This window comes from Peromyscus maniculatus, chromosome 3 (genome assembly GCF_049852395.1).
Source record: "Peromyscus maniculatus bairdii isolate BWxNUB_F1_BW_parent chromosome 3, HU_Pman_BW_mat_3.1, whole genome shotgun sequence".
In the NCBI taxonomy this organism is placed as follows: Eukaryota; Metazoa; Chordata; class Mammalia; order Rodentia; family Cricetidae; genus Peromyscus; species Peromyscus maniculatus.
Window position 1 is genome coordinate 169,322,114 of NC_134854.1, and position 24,506 is coordinate 169,346,619.

General features: G+C 40.5%; 1 protein-coding gene across 3 annotated transcripts in view; it reads right to left on the reverse strand.

Moving 5' to 3' along the window:
* Window positions 1-24,187, reverse strand: part of Ipo8 (importin 8) — a 66,704-nt gene extending 42,517 nt beyond the window's left edge. For 2 of the 3 annotated variants that reach the window (XM_006986671.4, XM_006986672.4), the window contains exons 1-8: window positions 23,875-24,186; window positions 17,647-17,728; window positions 13,695-13,851; window positions 10,227-10,385; window positions 8,767-8,923; window positions 4,133-4,222; window positions 2,464-2,558; window positions 1,650-1,734 (exon numbers count right to left, since the gene is read on the reverse strand). In XM_006986671.4, the coding sequence (XP_006986733.1) occupies window positions 1,650-1,734; window positions 2,464-2,558; window positions 4,133-4,222; window positions 8,767-8,923; window positions 10,227-10,385; window positions 13,695-13,851; window positions 17,647-17,728; window positions 23,875-23,958 (909 nt within the window). In that variant the 5' untranslated portion in view covers window positions 23,959-24,186. Of the gene's footprint in view, window positions 1-1,649; window positions 1,735-2,463; window positions 2,559-4,132; window positions 4,223-8,766; window positions 8,924-10,226; window positions 10,386-13,694; window positions 13,852-17,646; window positions 17,729-23,874 lie in introns of all 3 variants that reach the window. The other variant, XM_006986670.4, reaches the window with a different exon arrangement.
* Window positions 24,188-24,506: the final 319 nt, after the last annotated feature.

Below are 24,506 nucleotides of genomic sequence, written 5' to 3' on the forward strand. Positions count from 1 at the left end.
ATGAAAAACATACTGTTTTTAACTTGTATTCACTGTAATCATTCACTTGAAAAAGAGTATGTAACCACATTGCAATTTTTATATTGCTTGAAAGATTCTACTAGGGTATATAATCTGTAAGGAAAAAAAGACACAAGAGAAGGAAAACACCAGAAAAGATGTAGAAGGAAAACATCATCAAGGTAGAAAAACAGAACAAAAAGGGAATAGAGTAGAGAAATGACAGTAAGAACAATAAAATGAAGAACTAAGCTTTGGTCCTCAGAACAGTCTTTGTGTGTCTGTTTGTCCAGTAGTTCGCCTACTCTGCATCTCCTCTTCAGTTTCTCTGATTTAATAAAGGCTTGCCATTCATCAGCACCCCAGGTGAGATCCTGACATGCCGAAGGTGTGTGTGTGTGTGTGTGTGTGTGTGTGTGTTGCTCTTTTTCGCTGGTCCCAGAGAGTTAAGTTCTGCCCACCTTGCCAGTCCCAGAGAATTAAGTTTACTCCCTCAGATACAATAGTCTGCTGACCCTGTTGGATCCCTCTCAATCCCTGAGCTGCTGCAGGCTGGTCCTCACAGCAGCAATAGGGAAGATTCCAGACAGCAGCAGATGACAGTTTTGGCAAGGAAACTAATTTTAAATATCAAGATTATAAGTCTTTAGGTAACATTTCTGGCACAGACACATGGACATGGCATTTACTTTTTAATACAAGTTTATGCATGTATATATACATGCATGCTTTAACAACACTAGAAAATTCTAAACACAACTCAAGAGACATCAGCATTAAGACACTTCTTGGAGTTTAACAGCAGCAAAACAGAGCCAAAGATACAACCGATCCGTTTCTAGATTAGGCTGGTGTCTGCTCTGAATATCTGGACAGATAATTTCACTTATTATTTACTAATTTCCCCTATAGAGTATCTCATGGGTACCATATCAGAGTACTTTTCAGAAACCCTTTTACCTTACTTAAGTATTTAATTTCACATTACTGAGGGATTTATGAAAAATCTATAAACACCTTCTGTATCATTGAAGCCTTGAATTACGTCTGATTAAACAGTCCTGGCTTTCCTACGAAGGCCCTGACACAGCTAGTTATTAATTACTAACTCTCACTTCAAAAAAAAAAAAAAAAGTAGCAAACATATCATGATTCAGTTGGCAATATTTGACGGACCAATCAGAGTCCATTGTTCTTTGCAATTTTTAAAGTTTTTAAATATTAATAAAGTCTCATGGATTCCACATTTTCCTTATGTAGAATGGATACTCCAACTTGCATGTTCTTACCTGAAAGTCCTCTTTAATATCTAAGCTAGACTAGTCTTGAAATAGATTTATTCATAGTGTATAAATCTTCAAACAAACAAGGGAAAACTCAAAGAAATAAGAAACCTATAGGAAGACAGCGAGGTCTGCGTCATCATTTGAGGCCCTTCCACGTCTAGCAGTCATGAAGGCATTTCTGGTGGAAGCAGATGGCGGACACTGGATTCTCAAGCCAGCTGCCCTTGGACCAGACTCCCACAGCTGCTATTTCATCCTCTTTAAGTGTGCAGTGAAGTACCATATAAGCAATCTACTTTAAAACAGATAGAAATAGCACTCAGTAATAACTACTCTTCTATTTTAAAAGCATAAGTTTAATACCTGCTGAATTCCCACTGCATAGGTTTTCAAAAAAAATTCAGAAAATTCGAAGTATTCTTTTGTGACATTTCCTGGGCTTCCATACCTTAAAATTCAAAGAAGAAACTCTAATTACTGTGAAGTTTAAAAACAAAGCATCCTTGCTAGTTTAAAGACAGATATTAGAAGGTATGTTCTACTGGGCCAGAAAACTAACACGTTCTCTTTTTCCACAAGACACAATATGAATCAGGAGGAACTCAAAGACTCTACAGCACAGCTAACATTTGGACAGAAACTTCTAACTTCTAAACCAATTAAGTCCTAAAAGGAATAAAAATGTTATACCTGGCATGCTTTACAATAAACGCTTTTAAAAGTAAATTTGACTTTCTTATGGAGCCAAGTATCCATGTGTTCCTTCTTACATAATTTATGGGTATTTCCAATGGGAAAAAAATGAGAAGCTTTACATGTTTTGCACAGAGTAGAAAAGAGCCAGAGAAGGCTACCCACGTTGTTATGATTTCTAGGGCAGTGGGCACAAGCCTGCCCTCTGTGGTTTTTTGGCCTGGTTTGGTTTGGTTTTCGGCTGTATGAGATAGGGTCTCCTATAGCTCAGGCTGGCCTCACACTCACTATGTAGCTGAGAATGGGTTTGAACCCGTGATCCTCCTCCCTCCACTTCCCTAAGCTTAAACAGAAGCATACGTCACTATGCCCAGCTACTCTATGAAGCTTTATTCTGTACAACACCAGGGAGCCACTCAACTCCAGCACACCCAATGCCAAGACACCCACTGCAACATCGTTACTATAGCAAGTGGAGTAATACCGCTCAAAGAGACGAGCGACGATGTGCAGAGCCCACTTCTTACACTTCCACCACACCAGCTCTGGCCGGTCATCCTCATCAATTTGAAGAGTTTCCTAAGAGGGGAAAAACACCCAAATCAGATTTTTTTTTTCCTAAGTTGGTTTACAAAAACAGCATAAATTTTGGTATAGATTAAGTCATAGCTATTTGAAGTGAGACTGCCATGTGAACATACACTCTACTTTACAGGTAGCTAGCTAAGAACTAAGTAAGTTAAGCAAATCTTTCCTGGCTGTGCTGGTATTCACACTGATCTTCAAGGGAAGCAAGTAGGTAGAAACAAAGCATAAGCACCAAGTCACTTGATGAACTCTGAGGGGATGAGAAGGTTCTGAGTTCTGATGTTGGCAAAAATCACTGAACTGTTTATTGCCTATATAGATACATTAAAACTTGAAATAATTTGTTTCAAATATAGACAATGGAGAAGACAAGGACAACAGAGGTCAGTATGATTAGCACGTAAGTGTCCCTGGGCTCAACCTTTGCACCCAAATACATAAATAAATAAAAGATATGGACACAAAAAGAATAGTGGACATTTTTGGGCCAACTCAAGTTTTGTTTTTTGTTTTTTTTTTAAAGATTTATTTATTTATTATGTATACAGAAGAGGCTACCAGATCTCATTACAGATGGTTGTGAGCCACCATGTGGGTGCTGGGAATTGAACTCAGGACCTCTGGAAGAACAGTCGGTGCTCTTAACCTCTGAGCCATCTCTCCAGCCCCCAACTCAAGTTTTTAAACAAAAAAGTTAACTTGACAGATGAAAAGGCACTATTGTTGCTACCACAAATCACACTGAGATACTTTTACCTGTAAAACAGGTGGCTTACAACCAAGTGTGCCCTTGCAGCAAACACTCTTACCCACTGTATTCAAGTTCATACCTGAGCACTGTCTTTGCTTTGCAAGGTCTATCAAAGCCCAACACTTTCAGGAAGCAACCACTCTGAAACTGAGTTCCACCCCAGCCAAGCACTAAACCACATTCTTAGAGATAAAAGCTTAAATATTAAAACTACCCAAACATCCAGCAATAAAGCACTACATTAAAATGACAGTATAAAAACAGTCAAGGGCCAGCAAGATGGTTCAGTACATAAAGGTGCCTACTACCAACCTTGATGACCTGAGTTTGATCCCCAAGATCCACATTATGGAAAGAAAGAACCACAAGGGTCCTCTGACCTCTACACATACACCATGGTGTACTCCTATACAACACACACAGTCACTAAAAAGAAATTGTAAATGTAAAATAAAAATTAATTTTAAAAAGTTATAACCAGAAAAGTATTAGTAATATTTATATTTTATTGTTGGTGAAAAAAAATGAAGATATAGCTACATGTACTATTTTTATAAGTAAAATTCTAAAAATACATTCAGGAAAAAAAGACTAGAGAAATATGTAGCAAGGTTTAAAATGTTTTAACCAGCTTAAGTAAAGTTAAGCATAGTTACTGTTTTAATATTCTTGCTTAAAATTATTAATTATGTATTACATTATTTTATTAGTTAATAGGATAGTGGGTTTTTTTGTTTTCCAAAGAGCAAACCAGACAGTGAATCAGCATAAGTACTCCAACCCACTTGCAGGCTTTCTCGGAGCCCTGACGTACCGGAGGGACTGTTCTATCGATGATGGTCCGAAAGATCTCCATCCATGTGGTCATGGTCTGGTGGCTCACCAGCTGAAGGGGCAGTGCGTACTAGAAAACAGAGAGGCAGTGAGAAGTCACCCTCCTGCCCATGGAAATCAGCACTTCGCATCAGAGGGTTAAAATGTACAAAAGAGCTAATATTTGAGCAAGAAACAGCAATTCATGATTCAACCTAAAATTTAACTTTAAAAAAAAATCCGTAAGTAAATATATACTTTTGTAGGGTGGGATGCAACAAGGTCTCACATATCCTAGGCTAGCCTCAAAATTACCCAAGGATTACCTTGAACTCCTGATCCACCTGCCTACAGAAATTACACGTGTTTGCCACTATCCCCAGTTTTATATAGCACGGAGGATAGATCCCAGGGTTTCATACATTCTGGGTAGGAACTCTAACCCTGGGCTACTTCCCCAGCCTCTTTGTCAGGTTGATTGGTTGGTATGTTTTGACACAGGGTCTTTTGTAACCCAAGCAGGCTTCAAATATGCTATGGAGCCAAAGATAGCCTTGAAATCTTCATCTGCCCATCTCTATCTGAAAGCATAAGGATTAAAAACATGTACAACCTACCTCTGGCTTTTATATGTAAATCTTTTAAATTAAGAAATATACATGCCATTAGCTGTTTCTCTTGTCTACCTTTAAAAAGAAAGATTTCATATCAATAAGGTCCCATTTATTTCACATACATTTTGGGTTATTTTACAACTTGCCTTTTCGTGTATCAAACTTGCAATTATAAGCACTTAGATAAAAATCTTTACCTCATGAACACACACGAAGCTCTTTTTCAATTCCCATCCTCTTGTGTGTGGCTCAATACCTACAATGACTATTACTCAGGTTCTATCGCCCCTGCCACACCATGAGCTGCAGGGAGCTGCCTCCATGCCCACTGTTCTCCTGTCCCCAGCTACGAGATAATGACATAACCCTAAGGGACACCACTGCTGTCTCACAGCGTCACAGTGCAGCTGGAAAACCTAAGTTCAAGAGCCGGAAGGGCAAATAGTGAAGGAGGGGTGTGGTGAGATGCTGTTCGAATCTTAGTCTTTTAATAAAAAACCCAGAGCCAGATATCAGGGTGAAAGCTGAAAGATCAGAGAAGCAGAACAGCCAGCCACTAGTTCTTACCTCTGTAAAATCTTCAGACTAAAGAGAGTGGGTTCCTGTTTCCTCACACCTTATATACATTTCTCTGCCCTGCCATATTACTTCCTGGGATTAAAGGTGTGTGTGCTTCCCAAGCAAAGGCATGAGATCTCAAGTGCTGGGATTAAAGGTGTGTGCCACCACTGCCTAACCCCTATGTCTAATCTAGTGGCTAGCTCTGTCCTCTGATCCTCAGGCAAGTTTTTTATAAGGGTACACAATATATCCCCACAGAGGGGAGACTTAAGGTCATACCTACAAGCCAGACTTGGTGGCTCACACATGGAATCCTATCACTCAGAAGGCTGAGGCAGGAAGACTACTGTGAGTTTGAGACCCACCTAGACTACACAGTGGGACTCTGTCTCCATTTAAAAAAAAATTGAGAAAGGTCATACTTTCTTCTAAGTGCCTTATGTGAGTGAGGCATTTGGGCTTGAACTAGGGTCCGGGTCCAGAGGAGGAGTAGGCAGGGAGTTAGGCAGAAAGTGGTGACTCCTGGCATATGTTTGAAGAAACCAAGTACTTCTAGACACAGATAAATGCTCCTTAAGACAAAACCAATCTCACTGAATTAATTAGACATTTAAGAGCAGTTTGACTGGGCCTTCTGTACCCTAGCCAGGCATCATGATTGCAGTTTCACTTCTCAAATTTTTTTTTTAAATTTTGCCTCCAAAGGAGCACATTACTGTATTTATATACAAAAGATTACCAGAACAGTTAAAGATGCTAGAGCAATTCATCTTTTAATTTTGTTGTTGGGTTGCTGGGTTTTGGGTTTTTTTTTTTTTTTTTTTTTAATGTGTTTAAAGAATTTGCTTCCCTGTTAGTGAGCCAAATAGATAAAGAAACCACAGAAAACTCAGGCCAGGAGCCTTCATGTTACTGACCAGTGCCTGGGCTCTGTCTGCCCAGTAGGAAAGTGTTGTAGAATATTATTTTAAGGTGTGTTATTTTTGTTTATGTTGCATTTGTTTAACTCTGTGAAGCTGTGTTATTGTGCCTGTGTAAAACACCTGATGGTCTAATAGAGAACTGAACGGCCAATGGCAAGGTAGGAGAAAGGATAGGTGGGGCTGGCAGGCAGAGAGAATAACTATAACAAGAAATCTGGGAGGAAAAAGAAGAAAAGAAATGGAGGAGTGAAGAAGGAACTAGCCAGGGAAGAAGGAGGACATCAGGGGCCAGCCACCCAGCTACACAGCAAGCCATGGAATAAAAGTAAGGTTTGCAGAAGAGAATGGGAAAAACCCAGAGTCAAAGGTAGACGGAATAATTTAAATTAAGGAAAGCTGACAAGAAACTAAGCTAAGCTAAGGCGGGGCATTCATAAGTAAGAATAAGTCTCCATGTGATTTATTTGGGAGCTGGGTAGCAGGCTCCACAAAAAAAGAGCAAAAACAAACAACAACAAGAAAGGCTAGCCTAACCCCAAATACAGGGCTACTGTTGTTACGATGCCCCAGTGTAAAGTAGGCCTGCTGAGGAAGACCTCTCATACTAACTCTATAAGAAAAGACATGCAGCTTTCTTCCCAAATATTTCAGAGAATGTAGAGCAATGCATTTCCCTGATATTCTACTTTCTTCTCTCTTGTGAGATCTCCTTCCTTCCTTTTATCCCCCTCCCCAAAAAAATCTGCCTTCAACTGCCTTTATTAAACAATTATGAGGCCAGGTGTGGTGGCCACACTTTTAATCCCAGAACTCAGGAGGCAGAGACAGGTGGAGCTCTGAGTTGGAGGCCAGCCTTGTCTCATAGTGAGTTCCAGGACAGCCAGGGCTACACAGAGAGACCCTGTATCTCAGAAAACTAAAAAAAAAAAGTTTGTGAGAGAAGACTTTATTATAACCCTAAAATAGTCCAAAGACACCCAAGTCAAAATGAAACAAGAGCACATCACAACTCCCCTGCCTCCCTAGCTCAGCTAAAACATCCTCCTCGCACAAAGAATTATCAAGAAAGCACAGAAAAGAGCTTTAATCCATCATCACATTTAGACTGACCCCGATTCTTCTTCCCAGGCTGAAATCATCTACTCAAGTCTTTCAAGGATTCAGGGTTAAATATTCTCAAATTTTAAAGACATTCCATCTCTATCTTCTAATTATTTTTTTAATTGCTATATTAGTATCCCTTATAGTTTCCACATAAGAAAAGGGGATTGGCTTCAATCAAAGAAAATACATAGAGGGCAAAAAGGCCTTGTGAACACGGATAAGCACTGGAAAATTCAGGGAAAGTTACGCATACAGCTGATCTCTCCAAAGGGAGAAAATATTTAGCTGTTTCTCCTGGAATGCTAGAGGCAAATGCAGTTTACAACCTGGTGATCCTTTGCTCCCTGTTGGGCCAGGCTCCACCCATATCCCCCAGAATATGGTGTTTGTTGATCCCAGACTTTTCCCCTTAAAACCCTGAGCTTTACTTCTAGGCTATGAAACTCATCCTTATGAGAGATGTCATTTGTACTTTACAACAGCCTAAGTGACATCTATGCCATCTTAGGGCCAGGCCAATCCTGACTCCCACAGGCATTATGTTTACCTCACAGACTCTTATCCTGAGCACTGTTTCTAAGACAACAAGAAACCATCTTAAGGATGAAGCCATATGTACTTTGCTAAGAACATCAATGTAAACATGTCTTAAGCTTTGTTGTACTCAAAGGGCTGAGCTAATTGTTGCCTGAATACTTTTTCCAAAGTTGTGCTGTGCTTAAATATGGCTGAAGTAAATGAAATGGGTCAGACTCCAAGAAGTCTTGGCCCAGCACTGGTTACCAAAATCCGGCTGAGCCAAGCTTCATTCTTACTTTACCACGTTCGCTTTCCCCTGCCGGCAGTAAAGCCTGCAGGGACCCTCCCACAAAAATGAGCCACTAAATCTACGTTAGCTTAAAGTTGGCTGAAGTAGAGAAAAGACCATCAGTGTGATTTCCCATGAAGAACTCTTGGTTTCTTTCCTCTTCCTATAATCACAACTGACCTGCACACAGGGACCTTGAATTTAAGCTCAAGCAACACCGGGTTCTTTATGACTTGGGACTTGAGACTGAGAAAGCAGCACAAACACCAAACTGAACCTTGGATGCCCAGTGATCATGGCTAACTAAATTAATTTCTGTGAGCCTAATTCTCCTAAGGTAAAAATATATGATTGTAGGGGCTGGAGAGATGGCTTAGTGGTTAAAAGCACTGGTTGCTTTTTCAGAGGACCCAGGTTCAATTCCCAGCACCCACATAGCAGCTCACAACTGTCTGTGACTCCAGTTCCAGGGGATCTGGCACCCTCAGAAAGACATATGCAGGCAAAACACTAACGTACATGAAATAAAAACAAATAAATCTTAAAAATACATGATTCTAAATAATGACACTTCTACAGAGTAGACACAAATATGAAGCTCTTTGTCTTCTGAAGTAGAACTGACCTGAACGAGTGCGTAGAAGATTTTCAGAATCTGTTTCTGCAGCAACACAGAATAATAGGAGGCATCAGGAAGTAGCTGCAGTATTTGCTGCTGAATTCGAGGCAAAAATATCTGCATGGCTGCCAGAAGAGGCTCTCTTTCCTCTGCTTTCTTATATCTAAGCAAAGACAGAGAATAAAGAAAGTGATGACTTCTCTCCTTCCCAATGAGCTATAAACAATGATTAACCACATGATACCAGAAACACCCAAAATGCAGGCTTAAATTTTCTATGTAGTTGCTATAATAAAGTTGGAAGGAACTTTGAGAGAATAAAGCCTGGTTCAGACAGACACAAAATCTTTCTTAAAAGGTTTAAACTAGTTTAAGAGTCCAAAACTGAACACTAGCAATCCCAGTTCTTAGGAGGTTAAGTCAGAAGGATCATGATTTCAAGGCCAGCCTGAACTTATAAAGCAAAACCTATCTCAAAATGCCAAGGGCTGGAAATGTAACTCATGTAAAAGGCCTTGGATTGGTTTGCTGTGTTATCAATGAAAAAAGAAGGAAGGAAGAGGGGTGGGGAGGAAGGGAGGGAGAGGAGGAAAAAAGAAAGAAAGAGAAAGAAGGGGAGAGAGAGAGAGGAAGAAAGAAGAAACGAAAGAAAAGTCCAAGACTATCTAGTAGTTTTATTTGGGAAGTTTTCTAGTATTTAAGTTAATTCACATCAAACCATAATTCATTCTATAAAATGAAAGCTGATCTGCTAGCTTAAACATCATATTGTATAGCAAATAACATAGAGAAAATTTTTCTCATATCATCCTACATTGAGAGTGAACGTACTTTATAAGCCTGAGTGCTCTCTGATCACTTCTATTGCTGCCAATCTAAAAGATTTTCTAAATAGAAATCCTATAAAACTGTCTGAACTATCATCTTAAAGAAGGAAAACTACCTGGGCTATAATCTCAGCACTCAGGAAGCTGAGGGACGAGGATGGCTCTAAGTTCAAGGCCAGCTTGAGCTACCAAGTAACACCCTGTCTCAAAACAAAGGAAAACTACAGGACTGCACATACAAAAGTAGTACTCATCTTAAAACCCAAAAAATATGATTAACTGCCAGCCAAGTCTTGTACCTCAACAGTAATTTTCATGCAAACATCCCAATGAACTTTTACATTTTCTACTTTTCTTCCTAGAAAAGTACCTGATTTTTGTATCCGAGGTATATCTGCAGCAGCAGCTGAAAGAAGTATGTTGTTATACCACATAGTATGTCACTCACCACCTCAAAAATCGGCAGTGTACACCGGAAAACCTGAGTGCCACTGAGCAATTGCAGCTCAGTGTAAGAACACATTAACCATGTTTGATTCAGCATTTCCCACAGTGACCTGATTTTGCCAAACCCCACAAAAGACCGCTCTATGAACCTGATTCCATAGGACTCTCTTTGGCCAGGAGAAGTGAACTTACTCATAGGTCTTCACCAGCTGATACAAGCATAGCAAACTGCCAAGCCAGCTCCCACTGTTTGGTGACTGCAAGTAGTAGTCTATCTTGTCGACCACTGCAGGCCAGTGACCAGGAAAATCATGTTTAATGATGACTCGGAGACACATTGTTAACTGGACTCTGTAAGGTGGGAAAGAAATACCCAAATGCAAGCAGTGAAGAGTATCATCCACGAAAGAACTACAATATTGTTATAAGGTTCTCTAACTCTCTTTACCTTTGTTATACACCTCCAGTCAGGCATGGCTGAGCATAGGTAACATTGAGAAATGTGTCATTAGTAAGTTCTAATTTGTGTAAACACCAGAGTGTACCTTTATAACCTAAGATGTTCATCTAGTTGCATCTAAGGGGATGTAATCACATGGGACACCACTGTATATACTGTTAACCTCTGCAGCAAAAGACCATATACATGTGGGGCATGAGGAAAAGTGATCCTATTAAAAACCTTCTCAGTGGCTCAATCTACTGAAAATAAACAGAATGGGGGAACTCCTCAATATATGAAACTTTCATCTTATCCTAAAGATATTTTTTTAATGTACTTAAAAATATATTCAAGGGCTGTCAAGATGGCTTGGCAATTAAGAGCACTAGCTGCTCTTCAAGAAGTCCTGAGTTCAATTCCCAGCAACGACATGGTGGCTCACAACCATCCATAATAGGATCTGATGCCCTCTTCTGGCATGCAGAGCACTCATTACATAAAATATAAATTAGATAGATAGATAGATAGATTCAAAGATTGTCAAAAAACTTCAAAGTATACAGCAAATCTACCTCAAATCTGTAAAAATTATTACTTATTTTATATTTGGGTCTTCATATCCAGAAAGAGCAGCAAGCATGTATAGGGTCCTGGGTTTGATTTATAGTGCGTACACACACACACACACACACACACACACACACATACGCACAAAGAAAGACAGATACAGAGACAGAGACACACAGAGAGAAGGACTAATAAGATAGATATAGATTATATATACACATTCATAGTAGATACATACATACAAACACACATAAATATATACAGAGAGATATGCAAACACATAGATGATAGACAGACAGACAGGCACACAAATATAGATATGTAGGCACATACACATATATCTACCAAATGAGCAAGCCTAGAGCTGGTGTGTGCCTCATTAGTAGAGCATCTCTCTAAGTATAAGGTGTATGTATACATACACACATCTATCAAATGGATAAACATAGTTCTCATTTAAGAGATAGTACGGTATACTATACCAGTGAAAACACGGACTAATTTTGTACTTTGAATAAAACAAATATGGGTTTGTGCTGTGGGATGGTCTGTATGTTAAATTGCTCTGATTGGTCAATAAATAAAACACAGATTGGCCAGTGGCCAGGCAGGAAGTATAGGCGGGACTAACAGAGCGGAGAATTGGAACAGGAAGGCAGAGAGAGACACTGCCAGCCATCGCCATGACAAGCAGCATGTGAAGACGCCCGTAAGCCACGAGCCCTGTGGCAAGGTATAGATTTATAGAAATGAGTTAATTTAAGATATAAGAACAGTTAGTAAGAAGCCTGCCATGGCCATACAGTTTGTAAGCAATATAAGTCTCTGTGTTTACTTGGTTGGGTCTGAGCAGCTGTAGGACTGGCTGGTGACAGAGATTTGTCCTGACTGTGGGCAAGGCAGGAAAACTCTAGCTACAGATTTGCTAGGGCATTTCTGAAAAGGGAAAAGCTAGGAACTGTTGCCAAAGAAATAACTGGGGGAAAAAAAAAAAAAAAAAAAACAACCAAAAAAATAAAACAGAAAGAGAGGAGTACCTTCCCCACTTTAGCAAAAAGATGCAAGATGCTATCCCACAGCATTAGTGAAGGCATCACTTCTTCAGTGGGATCTCATCTGTAATCAAGATTGGAAAGATAATAAAGGGAAAACAAAAAATATCTCTTCTACAAATTACCACTGTTATTACCAAGTATGTCCACATGAGGTTATTTGATTAGAAAATTAACCTGACAAAATTAGAATTCCAAATTGCAGTTTTTGGTGGGGTATTTACTTGTGAGGTTTTGGGCAGTCCAGACTGGTCTCCAATGTAGTATGTAGCTGAAGATGACCTTAAACTTCTAGTCTTCCTACTTCTACATTCCAAGAACTGGGATCCACACATGGACCACTACCCCATACTACACTACACCATTGTATGCAACACTGGAAATGAACCCAAGGTCTCATGCTAGGAAAGCACTGTACCAACTGAGCTACATCCTCAGTCCTAGGATTCCAAATTGTAAAAAAAAAAATAAGTAAATAATAAACTAGTGTTCAATTGAATACCCAATAACTTAGATCCATAAAACAGGAAAAACTTAAACAGCATATTGTATCTTCCTTATGGAACCAAATCACTTCTCTCTGCAATACTTTTTAACAAAATCAGACAATAAGAAGTGTCTTCAGGAGTCTATAGGACATGGGAAGAGCAAAGCCAGACTCTGTCTCAGAATAAACAGGGATCCCCTGTCTACTACCACAGCTTTTCCTATACAACACTGAAATAAAGTATTGCTAAAACTTGTCCTTTTTTAATATTTCATCTTGAAATTGGCCTCATGGCCCATTTCTCGCTCCAAGCCAAGCACAACACTTGGCAGGAGAAGCTACTCCCATGTTACTGTAGAAACACTGGGAGATTCAGGAGATCAGGAAACAAGCATCTTCACAGACAAACATACAATGGTTTTGAGAGATTCCTGGAACCTCTCAATTGGCATGTGGGCAACCAGTGAGAATAAGGGTGCCTTTCTTCAGTGCATACACCTGTGTTCTCCTAGCTAAGAAAAATAACTACACAATTTAGCACTTGTTCTTCCTGTTACCACCTCCCTCAAATTTCCTTTCTTTTCCTGTTTTCATCATAATTGCACTTAATATATGATATTAAACAATCTCACCCCACCGTTTCCTCTGTTGCCCCTCCCCTCCATTTGCAAATAAAACTTCATTACTAGATAATATGTTGAAGTACATTTGTTTCTATTTTAAGACTGCAAAATGTTTGACTCCACAGCTATGCTGTCAATACTTGGAACCAAAAACTTATTTCCTGGGCTCAGTTCATGAAAACTTCTCCAGATCGCATGAGGTCCTGGGTTTAAGCTCCGACTCCACATTTATCCATCACAGTGGTATACACCTGTAATCCCAGCACTTGAGAATGGAGACAGGAGTACTAGAAGTTCTACATCATCACTGGTCACATAGTACACTCAAGACCAGCCTGGGATACAAGAGACCTATCTCAAAAAAAAAAGAAAAGAAAAGAAAAGAAAAGAAAATATACACACATAAACAAAGCTGAAGATTACACCCAACAGTCAGGCCTAGCCAAGGCCAACTACCTCCTCAAATCACACAGACAGGGCACAGCCTACCTCACCAGATCCGGAGACCGAATTATCCCCTCCACAATGTTGTCACGTATTTGCTGTCGGTCATTCTCGTGGATATTGAATGGAAATATTGCTTCTCCTGGTGGAGGCTCCCTGTCTGGCCAGTACTGTGTCACCATGTTCTTCAGGTAGATGGCAGCTGAGTTTAAAAGAAAAACAGATGTGTTGGAATCAGGAAGACCACTTCAACTCAATCTCACGGAGCTCAAAGGCTAAACAGCCTTCCATGTGAATGCAATGCCCAACAGAGATGGAAAACCTTACAGGTAAAAAAAGTCAACTTGGGAAGAGGGAATGGGAAGAATTCAAAGAGTTTCATATGAGAGTCAAAGCAGGAACACTGCACCACACTGGAGGACAACCTTAAATGACACAAAATGACCTGGAAAGCATATACATGTTCTCAAACTGAGCACAACCACAGTGACATTGGAAAACTGTGGTGGAATAATCTTATTGTACACTGTGAATATGTGTCACTCAGATTGGTTTAATAAAAGCTGAATGGCCAACAGCTAGGCAGGATTTCCAGGCATAGAGGATGCTGGGAAGAAGGGAAAAGCTGTGAGGAGACGCCAGGGACACAGAGCAAGCAGCACAGGCTTTACAAAGGTAATCAAACCATGTAAAAGAACACAGATTAAAAGATATGAATTACTTAAGTTATAAAAACTAGTTAGAAACAAGCCTGAGCTATTGGCCAAGCTTTCATAATAAATAAGAAGTTGTCATGTCATTTACTTGGGAGCTGGCTGGCAGAACAGAAAAGTCCACCTATAGGAAATTTCCCTTTTCTCAAACCTAACAGTAAGCTGCTGTCTGATGCTGATCCTGTCCCCTGCCATCCTGCACTGTCATTCAGAAGTATCTGTGCTCTTACAGCATTGGTGATTTTCATTTAATCCTCTGAGATACTTATTATTTGTAATTCATAAAGAAATAGACATCTACTTTCAAATATGCTTGGAAAATCTCAAGAAATCTGTATCTATGTCTATCAAAATACATAAATCAATTACTTTGTTTCTATTCTTTTTTCTACTTCTATTAAACAAAAACAACATTTGGAAGAATTATTTGAATTATTGCTGTAAGACTTGTTTGTTTGGGTTTTTTTAACAGGATGTTTGTGGTATGTGCATGTATGTGTGTTGGCACATATGAGGGAGGGGGATTGTGCATGCATGGGTAGAGGCCTAAAGTTTCTTCCTTGATCACTCTCCAACTTATTTATTAAGTCAGGGATTCTAAATGGATCTGGAGGTCACCAACTTTGGGCTAATCCAGCTAATCATCTTGCCCTAGGATGCCACCTCTGCCTTTCAAGTGACAGGATTACAGAAGGCCACCACATGTAGCTGGCTTTTTTTTGGGGGGGGGAGGTTGTTTTTGTTTTTTTTGTTGTTTTTTTTTTGTTGTTGTTGTTGTTGTTTGTTTTTTTGGGGGGGGTTGGTTTTTTTTTTTGTTTTTTTTTTTTTCGGTTTTTTTCAAGACAGGGTTTCTTTGTGTAGCTTTAGAGCCTTTTCTGGAACTCACTTTGTAGACCAGGCTGGCCTCGAACTCACAGAGATCTGCTGAGTGCTGGGATTAAAGATGTGCACCACCACTGCCCGGCTATGTAGCTGGCTTTTACATAGGTTTTGGTGATCAGAACTTGGATCCTCACACTTGCAGGTCAAGCATTTTATCCACCAAGCTATCTCCCCAAGATAGAAACTGGACATGGTAATGTACACCTCTAATCCCCCTGAGACAGAAAGATGGCTTCAAATCTGAGGCCAATCTGAGCTACATAATCAATGTAAGACTAGCCTGAATGACAGTGTAAGATCTTGTCTCAAAGAGAAAAAAGAAAAAGGAAGGAATATGAAGCTTTCTAACCATTCCAGTTGGACACAATATAAACACATATTCTCAAATGTGCATAAGGACAGACACATTTCTGAAGAACACCCCAGGTTTTCCCTCAGCTTTCTCTCTCCCCTCTCCCCAAACTAAAGTTTCTTCCACTCCAATTTTAATGTAAACTAAAAGGATGCTAAAAGCATTTTGCCATTGAAAATACAACATGTTCTGTATTGGTTAAAATGTGACAGAAATTTAATTAAATTATGGACTTGATATCCTATAAGTCCCCTTTCATACATTTTGATGCACCTATGATTTCAATGTATTTGAGTGAAAATAAAAATTACAGCAATCTAAGTATGCATTTATGTGGGAGTATACATAAGTGCTAAAGGGCTTTTTAATTTAAACCAGGTTATGAACTAAGTATCTCATTTATTCCAGCGCAATTATCATATTCTATAATGTGATTGGGTAAGAGTAATCATGAAATAATAGAAAAAGCTCAACATAGTAGTATGTGCCTATAATCCCAGAACTTGGGAGGCTGAGACCAGATGACCATAAATTCAAAAGCAACCTAGACTACATGTAGGAGATAAGGAGGGAAGATATCACATCATGGAATTGCATAAGATCCCACAGACAAAAAAATAAATTTCATATTTAAAACAAAAAGTCTAATTCCTGGCACTATTTAAAAAAATAGGAAGAAAGAAAGGAAGGAAGGAAGGCAAAGAAAAGTCCTGCTCCCCTTTCAAACATCATGCAATGCACTACATCTGTGACTTGACATAACTGCTGCTAGAATTCAGATATATAAATCTGCAGTCTTAATATAAGTGACCTAAGGTAATAACACTACCGATCATAAGAAATTACAGAGATAAATTATTTTAATTGGGAAATTAATATGGAAAACAGCAATGTTTGAGAGGCACAGGACTGATGGATGACAGCAGAGATTAAAATAACAACAAAACTAGGGTAGATGTGAGAACTCAGTACCTACTGCTAACCTTCCAAGAGAAAAGGAAATATTTTTATGCCTTAGAAGCATTTCTTGCTAATTTTTCAAGAGATTTTTGACATTTATTTTTTAATTATATTTTTCATTGCTTGAATGTTCCACACATTTAGATAATTAATATAGTACATTCTCTGAATTTGCCAAATGCAATGCACTAGATATTGCAAATGTAATTCTCATCTGATAATTGTTCTTATTGTATATAGTTTTACTGTGTTAGTGTTAAAACCTTTCCTTTTTATTTAGACAAAAAGGGGAAAATGTGGAATAATCTTTTTGTACACTGTGAAGGTGTGTCACTTTAATTGGTTTAATAAAAAGCTGAATGGTCAATGGCTAGGCAGGATTTCCAGGCACAGAGGACACTGAGAAGAAGAAGGGCAGAGATGCCAGAAAACAAAGAGGAAGCAACATGGGCAGTACAGAGTAAAGGTAACCAAGCCACATAAAACAACATAGATTAAAAGATACGGGTTAGTTTAAGTTATAAGAGCTAGTTAGAAACAAGCCTAAGCTATGGGTCGAGCTTTCACAATTCATCATAAGTCTCCAGGTCATAATTGGGGAGCTGATGGTCCCCAACGAAGAAAATTTGACAACAGATAATGTATACTGATCATATCCATCCACCACTACCTCCCTTCAACTCCCCTAGTGACAGCTATGGCATCTCCCTCCCATCTTCATGTCCTCTTGATTTTTTGCTGTTATTATTAATAGCCCCGAGTTGAATTAGTTAGTGATGCCCTATGAACATGGGTGTGTGGCCATCCACGAGGCGTGAGCAACTTACCAGCAGCCACATCCCCAAAGGAGAATGACTCTATCCTTTAGCAGCCATCAATTGCCAGCAGCTTTTCCAAGAGGGGTGGGGCTTTCCAGGGTCATCCTGCATCTACCCTGGAACTTTGACTGTCAGGAACTTGTACAGGTCTTTTTTTCCTTAAGGTTTTTTTTATTATTAATTAATTTTTTTCATTGTACAGGTCTTGCAAAGTACATTCTAACTATTAAGAATTAAATTAGAACTCTCATTAACTTGAAAAGGCAACTTACCTGCCTGACGCACTGGGAACTCCACATGGTCGGAGACTATGATCCGAAGCAAGCTGGGGGCAAAATTAATAATCTTGTAGGACTGAAATTACAAAGAAATGCTTTGTAAAAACAGGGCACTCTGAATAGCTACTAGCACCATTACAGAATACATTACTGTCCAAATGAAAGAAAAACTGTAAACAATTAGAGAAATTCTGAGGTAAAATGAAAATACTTTTAAGTGGGGGAAGAAATTCTTATTACTAATAAATAAAAATGTGAATACTTTTATGATGTTTGACACATATTCCCAAACGCTCTCCACAAAGTATTCTAGGTAGCTCTCTAACACCTGCACATGAGGGTTCATTCACTAACACAAGAACCTTTGAAACTTTAAAATCTTATTACTATTTTAAATGATACCTGTTACTCAAGGTCCTTTTTGTTGACCATTCATTTCTTCTACAAATTTCTTACACTCTTTATCCTTTGAACGGGGATATTTCATTTTTTACTAATCAATTCTAAGAGCTACTAATGGATTTTACAATCTCAACCTTTTATTTGGCCTCTGTGATAGTCAATATTGTCACCTTGACAAGATCTAGAATCACCTCTGAGGCAAGTCTCTGGACATGTATGTGAAGGAATCTGTAGTTGAGTTAACTGCGATGTGTGTGTCTGTGTGTACCCATGTGGAGGTCAGAAGAAAACTTGGAGTCTATTCTCTCCTTCCATCTTTACACAAGTTCTAGGGATCAACCTCTGGTCACCAGACTTGGGAGGCAAACACTTTTACCTACTAAACCCTCTTGCCAGCCCACTCACTTTTTTTAAATCTATTTTCATGTGTATGAGTGCTTTGCTTGCATGGATGTCTGTGCACCACATCTGGTCTCCACAGAAGTCAGAAGAGGGAGTCAGGAACTGGAGTTACAGGAGATTGTGGGCCACCATGTGGGTGCTGGGAATTGAAATCAGGTCCTCTGGAAGAGCAGCCAATGCTCCTTATTGTTTTTAACAAACTATCAATCGTTCAATTTTACCAATAAAGACCCTAGCCAGATGCTGGGGTGAAAGCCTGCTAGCTCAGAGAAAGCATCCAGCTGACCTTTCTCCTCAGCCAAAGTCCCAGAAACCTCTCTCAAAACGACTCTTTAAACTGAATGTCCCTCCCTTCTACTTCCTGTGCCCCTCTCTACCTGTCCTCCCGACTCCCTCCTACTCTCCATGTTTTTTTCTTAATAATCCTGTTTACTTCCTGTCAACTGGTTGCTTGTTCTGTCTCTGACTTTTGGTTGATTTTATTTAATCCTGTTTACAATATTCAAGCAGAAAGCTTCCTGGATTAAAGGTGTGTGCTAGGGCTGAGCCACACCACAACTAGAAACAGGTTTTTCCAGTAAATAACGCAATCTCAGGGTTCACATGGTGGTATCTCTGTGAGTTCTAGGCCAGCCTGGTCTAGAAACAGAGTTCCAGGCCAGGGAGGGCTCCTCTAATTAAAAAAATAAAATAAAATAAAAACGGTAAATTCCTTTTTATCCATAATTGAAACCACAAAAATGTTAAAGTAGTTTTTTTTTAAAGCAGGTGTGGGAAACTGGAGGGTGGTACAGTAGTGAAGAGCACTTGCTGCTCTTCTAGAGGACACAAGCTCAGTCACCAATAGCCACATCAAGTGGATATCCAGGGTATCCAACTCTCTTCTGGCCTCCTCAGGTACGTGCGTGACACACAGACAGACAGACAGACAGACAGACAGACACACACACACACACACACACACACACACACACACACACACACGGCATACACATAAATAAAAATAAATGTTTAAAAACCAGGGGCTTTGGAGAGCACTCAGAAGTTAAGCATCTACCCCTCTTTCAGAGGATCTCAGTTCAGTTCCCAGCATGTCTGTCAAGCCATTCACGGGTGGCTGTAACTCCAACTTCTTGGGTTCTGGTGACTCTGACCTCCACAGGCTCCTGCGTATACCCATATACATACGCAGAATTTTTTAAAAATTAAACATATTAAAATTAAATAAAAGCAGATTTGCTAGCCTGGGCTACATGAGATCCTGTCTAAAATAAACAGATGTGATAACTGGAGGAATGGTTCAGCCATTGAGAGTGCTAGCTGCCCTTGAAGAGCACCTGAGTTCAGTTCCCAGAACCCACACTAGGTGGCTCATAAATGCCTGTAACTCAAGCTCCAGGAGGTCTGGTGACTCTGGCCTCCACAGCCCGCATTCGTGTGTACATACCCACACACATTACTTATGTATATGTATTCTTAGTTTTATATATATGAATAAATCCTTTTGCTGGGTATGGCAGCACATGCCTTTAATCCCAGAACTTGGAGACAGAGGCAGGTGGATCTCTTTGAGTTTAAGGCCAACCTGATCTATATAGCAAGTTTCAGACCAGCCAGAGCTACACAGTGAGACCTTGTCTCAAAAAAAAAAATGTTTTTAACAGCATTTTTTTTGTTTGGTTTTTTTGGGGGGTTTTTGTTTTGTTTTGTTTTTTGTTTTTTCGAGACAGGGTTTCACTGTGTAGCCCTGGCTGTCCTGGAACTCTCTCTATAAACCAGGCTGATTTCAAACTCATAGAGATCCAGGCCTCTGCCCCCTGGATGCTGAGATTAAAGGCATGTGCCACCACACCCAGCTTAACAGTGGTTTTTATGGGGAAAATTTTAATATGGATTTAACTCAGTCTTCTACAACATATATATTATAAAAATAATTTAGATTTATAGCTTTTTAAATAGTGAAAGATCTTGTAAATCAAAAATAAACATATAGTTTATTATAATCATAAAAATTGACTTCAGTTCTTTAAAATTCTTATATAGACACAAAATAACCTGCACACTTAAACTAATGCTACTTATTAAACTGTTGCCATTGTACACATTTTGGAACTCCTGTTTTGCAACTGTTGGCCATTTTAGGGAACTTCTGAAACTTTGACTTCTTTGCTGATTTGGCCTATGTTAATTTGGCAAGCTAAAACTTCAGGGTAAAAGCAGATATACTCCCTGAGACTTCCCTCACTAATAATCCCCCATCATTGTTCCTCTTTGGGCTTCATGTTTCTAACAAATAAGATGATTCATTTCTCAATGACTTCGTGGGTATATTTGCTTTGTATCTGTGAAGCTTTCTGAAAATAAACTGTTGTGTTTCATACTTAAATTCTATGTTTTATGAAAACTCATACAATGCCAAGACTTGAGACTCCTGGTCTCTGACAAGCTAATCCCTCTAGTCCCCAGCTGGTGGGCTGGATGAAGCTTTTCTCAACTTGCTCCTCTCTGCTCCTGCCCTGTGCTTGGCCTGCCTCTCATTTCCACATCCAGGTCTCCAGTAATGTCACTGTTAGAAAATGACCATCCCATCTATTTATTCCAACACACTTGTGAGCTACTCTCTACAGAACTCATAACCTGTCTCCCTCAATTAGCTTGTGAGCTCCATGAGCAGAGTCTCACACCAATACCTAGAACACAACTCAGCAAATAACTCCTCATTCCTAAAAGCAGACTCTCTTACAGGGCAAAGAAAATGATGGATGGCTAAGGATACAGCTGGGTGCATGCCTCACATGTGTAATCTTGGGTCCAACAAGCACCACCACAAAAAGATAAAAAATATATACACACATCTATACATAAAGTAGGGATTCCAGAACTTGGTAATGAAAATAAATGTCTTAAGGGAATAAGAACTGAAAATAAGAGTTCAAGGATTGACCTAGCATGAGCAAAACCCTGTTCAATCCTCTGTACTACCAAAAGAAATAAAAAGCTGGGCATGACAGTACACACTTATAATCCCAGCACACAGGAGGCTGAGGTAGGAGGACTAGGCTACATGGCAAGACACTATCTTGTGCAATAAGTGGGATAAATGTGCAAGGAAAAAAAAAGATGGGGAGAGATGTTGCTCAGTTAGCAGAGTGCTTGCCTAGCATGCCCAAAGCCCCAAGCTCCATAATCAGCACCACACGAATCACACACAGTGGTGCAGCATTCAAGAGATGGAGACGGAAGGATCAGAAGTACAAGAACATTCTCAGCTACACAGTAAAGAGGAGACAGCCTGGGCTACATGAGACCCCTCTGGGGGCAAAATATAAAGGAGCTAAGCTCTAATCCCTGACAGTAGATACTTATTCATTCATGCAACAAGACAGGACGACATAGGGGTGCTAAGGGATGAGCATGCAAAACCCAATACCAAAATCACATCTTACTGATAATAAAAACATCATATCTAGTTTTCTACTTCAAGTACAAAAACTTACTGAAAGCATATTACAATCCAAAACATTGTACAAGATATACACACTAAATGAATGACACAGCAATATTACCTTGTTGTTTTGGTTTGATTTTTGTGGTACTAGGAATGAGCCTAGGGCCTCACACTTTAAAACATAAGTAACAAAGAAAACGGTCTCTGGTGAGATGAAAAGATAGCAAGCAGGGAAGAGTAAAGACAGAACTTGGATTAAAATACTATGAAGAGAGCATGGGATTGAACCTCTCCCGGTTCTGCAGGCTTCAAGCCTTTTCTGCTTCCAAATATAAACTGCAATTATGTGCTGACAAATCAGAAGAAAGCAAGGTTAGGCTACAGGCAGAAAGTATAACATGGCATCAAAATTATGTTCCCTATTATCACTATCAAAGGGACATCTCCTTGATGAGAGCAGTGTCAAACAGGAAACCTCCCCTGTGCACACCGGCAGGTTGCAAGTCCAGCCCTTATGGCATTCTTACTAAATCCTAATGACTGTTACTCCAGATAGCACTCTACAAAGTCTGGGACAGGCTCTGACTTTAAGTGTCTCTCACTCTAGGGCGACAGTCCTTTTCTTTTTGAAATGTCAAAGCATCCTTTTTGGCCTTTCATTCAACACAACTTTGTGTGTGTTAGGATTACAGGCTTGAGCAGGCCTGGAAATCAAATAGGGCCTCAAGAATTCTTGGTTGAACGCTCTACAGCAGAGCCGAAAGGGTAGTAACAGGGTCTCAACTTTCCTTCTTACCTCTTGGGGATCCTGGAGTCACATGTACCTCAAACTCCACACAGATTTTCAGTTAGTATTATCACTTTCAAAGATTCAAAACACACCTAGTTTTAAAACTCTACTAGGGTAGATACACTGGCCAAGAAGTATCCTTATCCTTTAGGAGGCACAGAATCGCCTTGGGGAAGCAGTTAAAATACAAACATTCCCACTCCCAGCTTTTCAGATTCTTGACATCAGGGATGAAGTCCCATTATTTACATGCCCAATAGTTCTCAGAGGAGGCCACTGGTTCTGGCAACCCTTAAGTAATCAAGTAATACCCCTTCACACTTGTAGAGACCTCAAACAATTGTCAAGCCATGTGAGGAGATTTTAATTTGTACTTTTTAGTAAGGGCCCCGTGTCCCTCTTACATGTGCAGAAACAGAGCTTACGATTATTACAATCTTGAAATGTTGTGCCAGATATGGTAGCACACACCTTTAATTCCAGAAGTCTAGAGGCAGAGGCAGAAGCAGCAGGCTAGTTCCAGGCTAGCCACAACTGCATAGTGAGACCCTGTCCCTGAAAAGAAAGAAAAAGACAAACAGAAAGAAAGGAGGAGGAGCAAGGTAGGGACAAAAAAAAAAAAAAAAAAAAAACAGACAAAAAATACTGGGAGTAACACTGGAACAAAGTCAAGACTGGTTAGAAGAATGGAGAGAGGTTAAGGGAAAGTCACACACATTTCAGCATTGAAAAGAAATGCCTCAAATACGTTTTATTAGAGCGGTCTTTGAAAAGGTACATGGTACATGGAAACCGCGTGCTCCTAGAACCCTCTCTGACAGCATTGCCCAGCTCCAGCAAAACTCTGCCACGATCCACGCTGCCAACGCCAGAAGCAGGCGAGAGGCAGGGTTTCCAACAGCAACACCTGAAAAGGGCGGGTCCGGAGAAAAGCTAGCTCAGCTTTGGTGAATTTTCCCACCGCGTCTTCGCGTAAGCGCGCTACGGAAAAGAAATCACACCCACAGAACACTGGCAAAGGCTTCGTTGCTCCTTTGTGCTGTCCAAGTGGGCTGGACAAGTGCACCGAGAAAGGGCTGGATGGCCAACAGGTGCTCCAGCTGCTCCACAGGGGTCCGAATCTCAGGCTGGGGTGGCGGGAGGGAGAGAGGGAAGCGAGAAGAGGAGGCCCGCTGCTCACCTGGTTAAGCTCGGTCTCGGCCGCAATCCTCAGCTTCGGGTCTATGGTGCCCTTCAGCGCCTGGATGATCCGGTTGAGGTCCATGTCCCCGGGCGGGGACTCCGGCCCCAGGGCCAGCAGGCCGGGTGGCACCCGGGGTGTCTCCTGGCCCCTTTAGGCTCCGTCCGCCACGGGGAACCACCTCACCCCTACCCCCTGCCGCCGACACCGCCGCCTGCAGCTACTAGCTGCGCCACTCTGACTCCGCGCCCCCTGTCCTCCCTCCTTCCCCCTCACAACTCTCTCCATTCACCCTTTACGACAGCCGGTGGGAGGTGGGAGAAGAGGAAGCGGCGACTCCTTTACGACAGCCTCTTCCCCTTGGCGTGTGTTGCGCAGAGCGGCTCCTGCGGGGGACGCCATGATGCTTTACGGAAAACGCTCTACGTTTGTCTCAGGAGCCGGCATTGCATAGCAGGGCTCCTGTAGGAAGTTGTCATGGTTTTGTAGGAAAGGCGCTCTGATTTGTTCCACCAGCTTAACTCCCGCAGACGGCTGCCTTGATGCCGTAGGGAAACCCTAACCTGTCCACCCACCAGTGTAAGCAAAGTAAGTTAGCTGGCCTCGCATCTACTTACAGATGCTGCAAATTA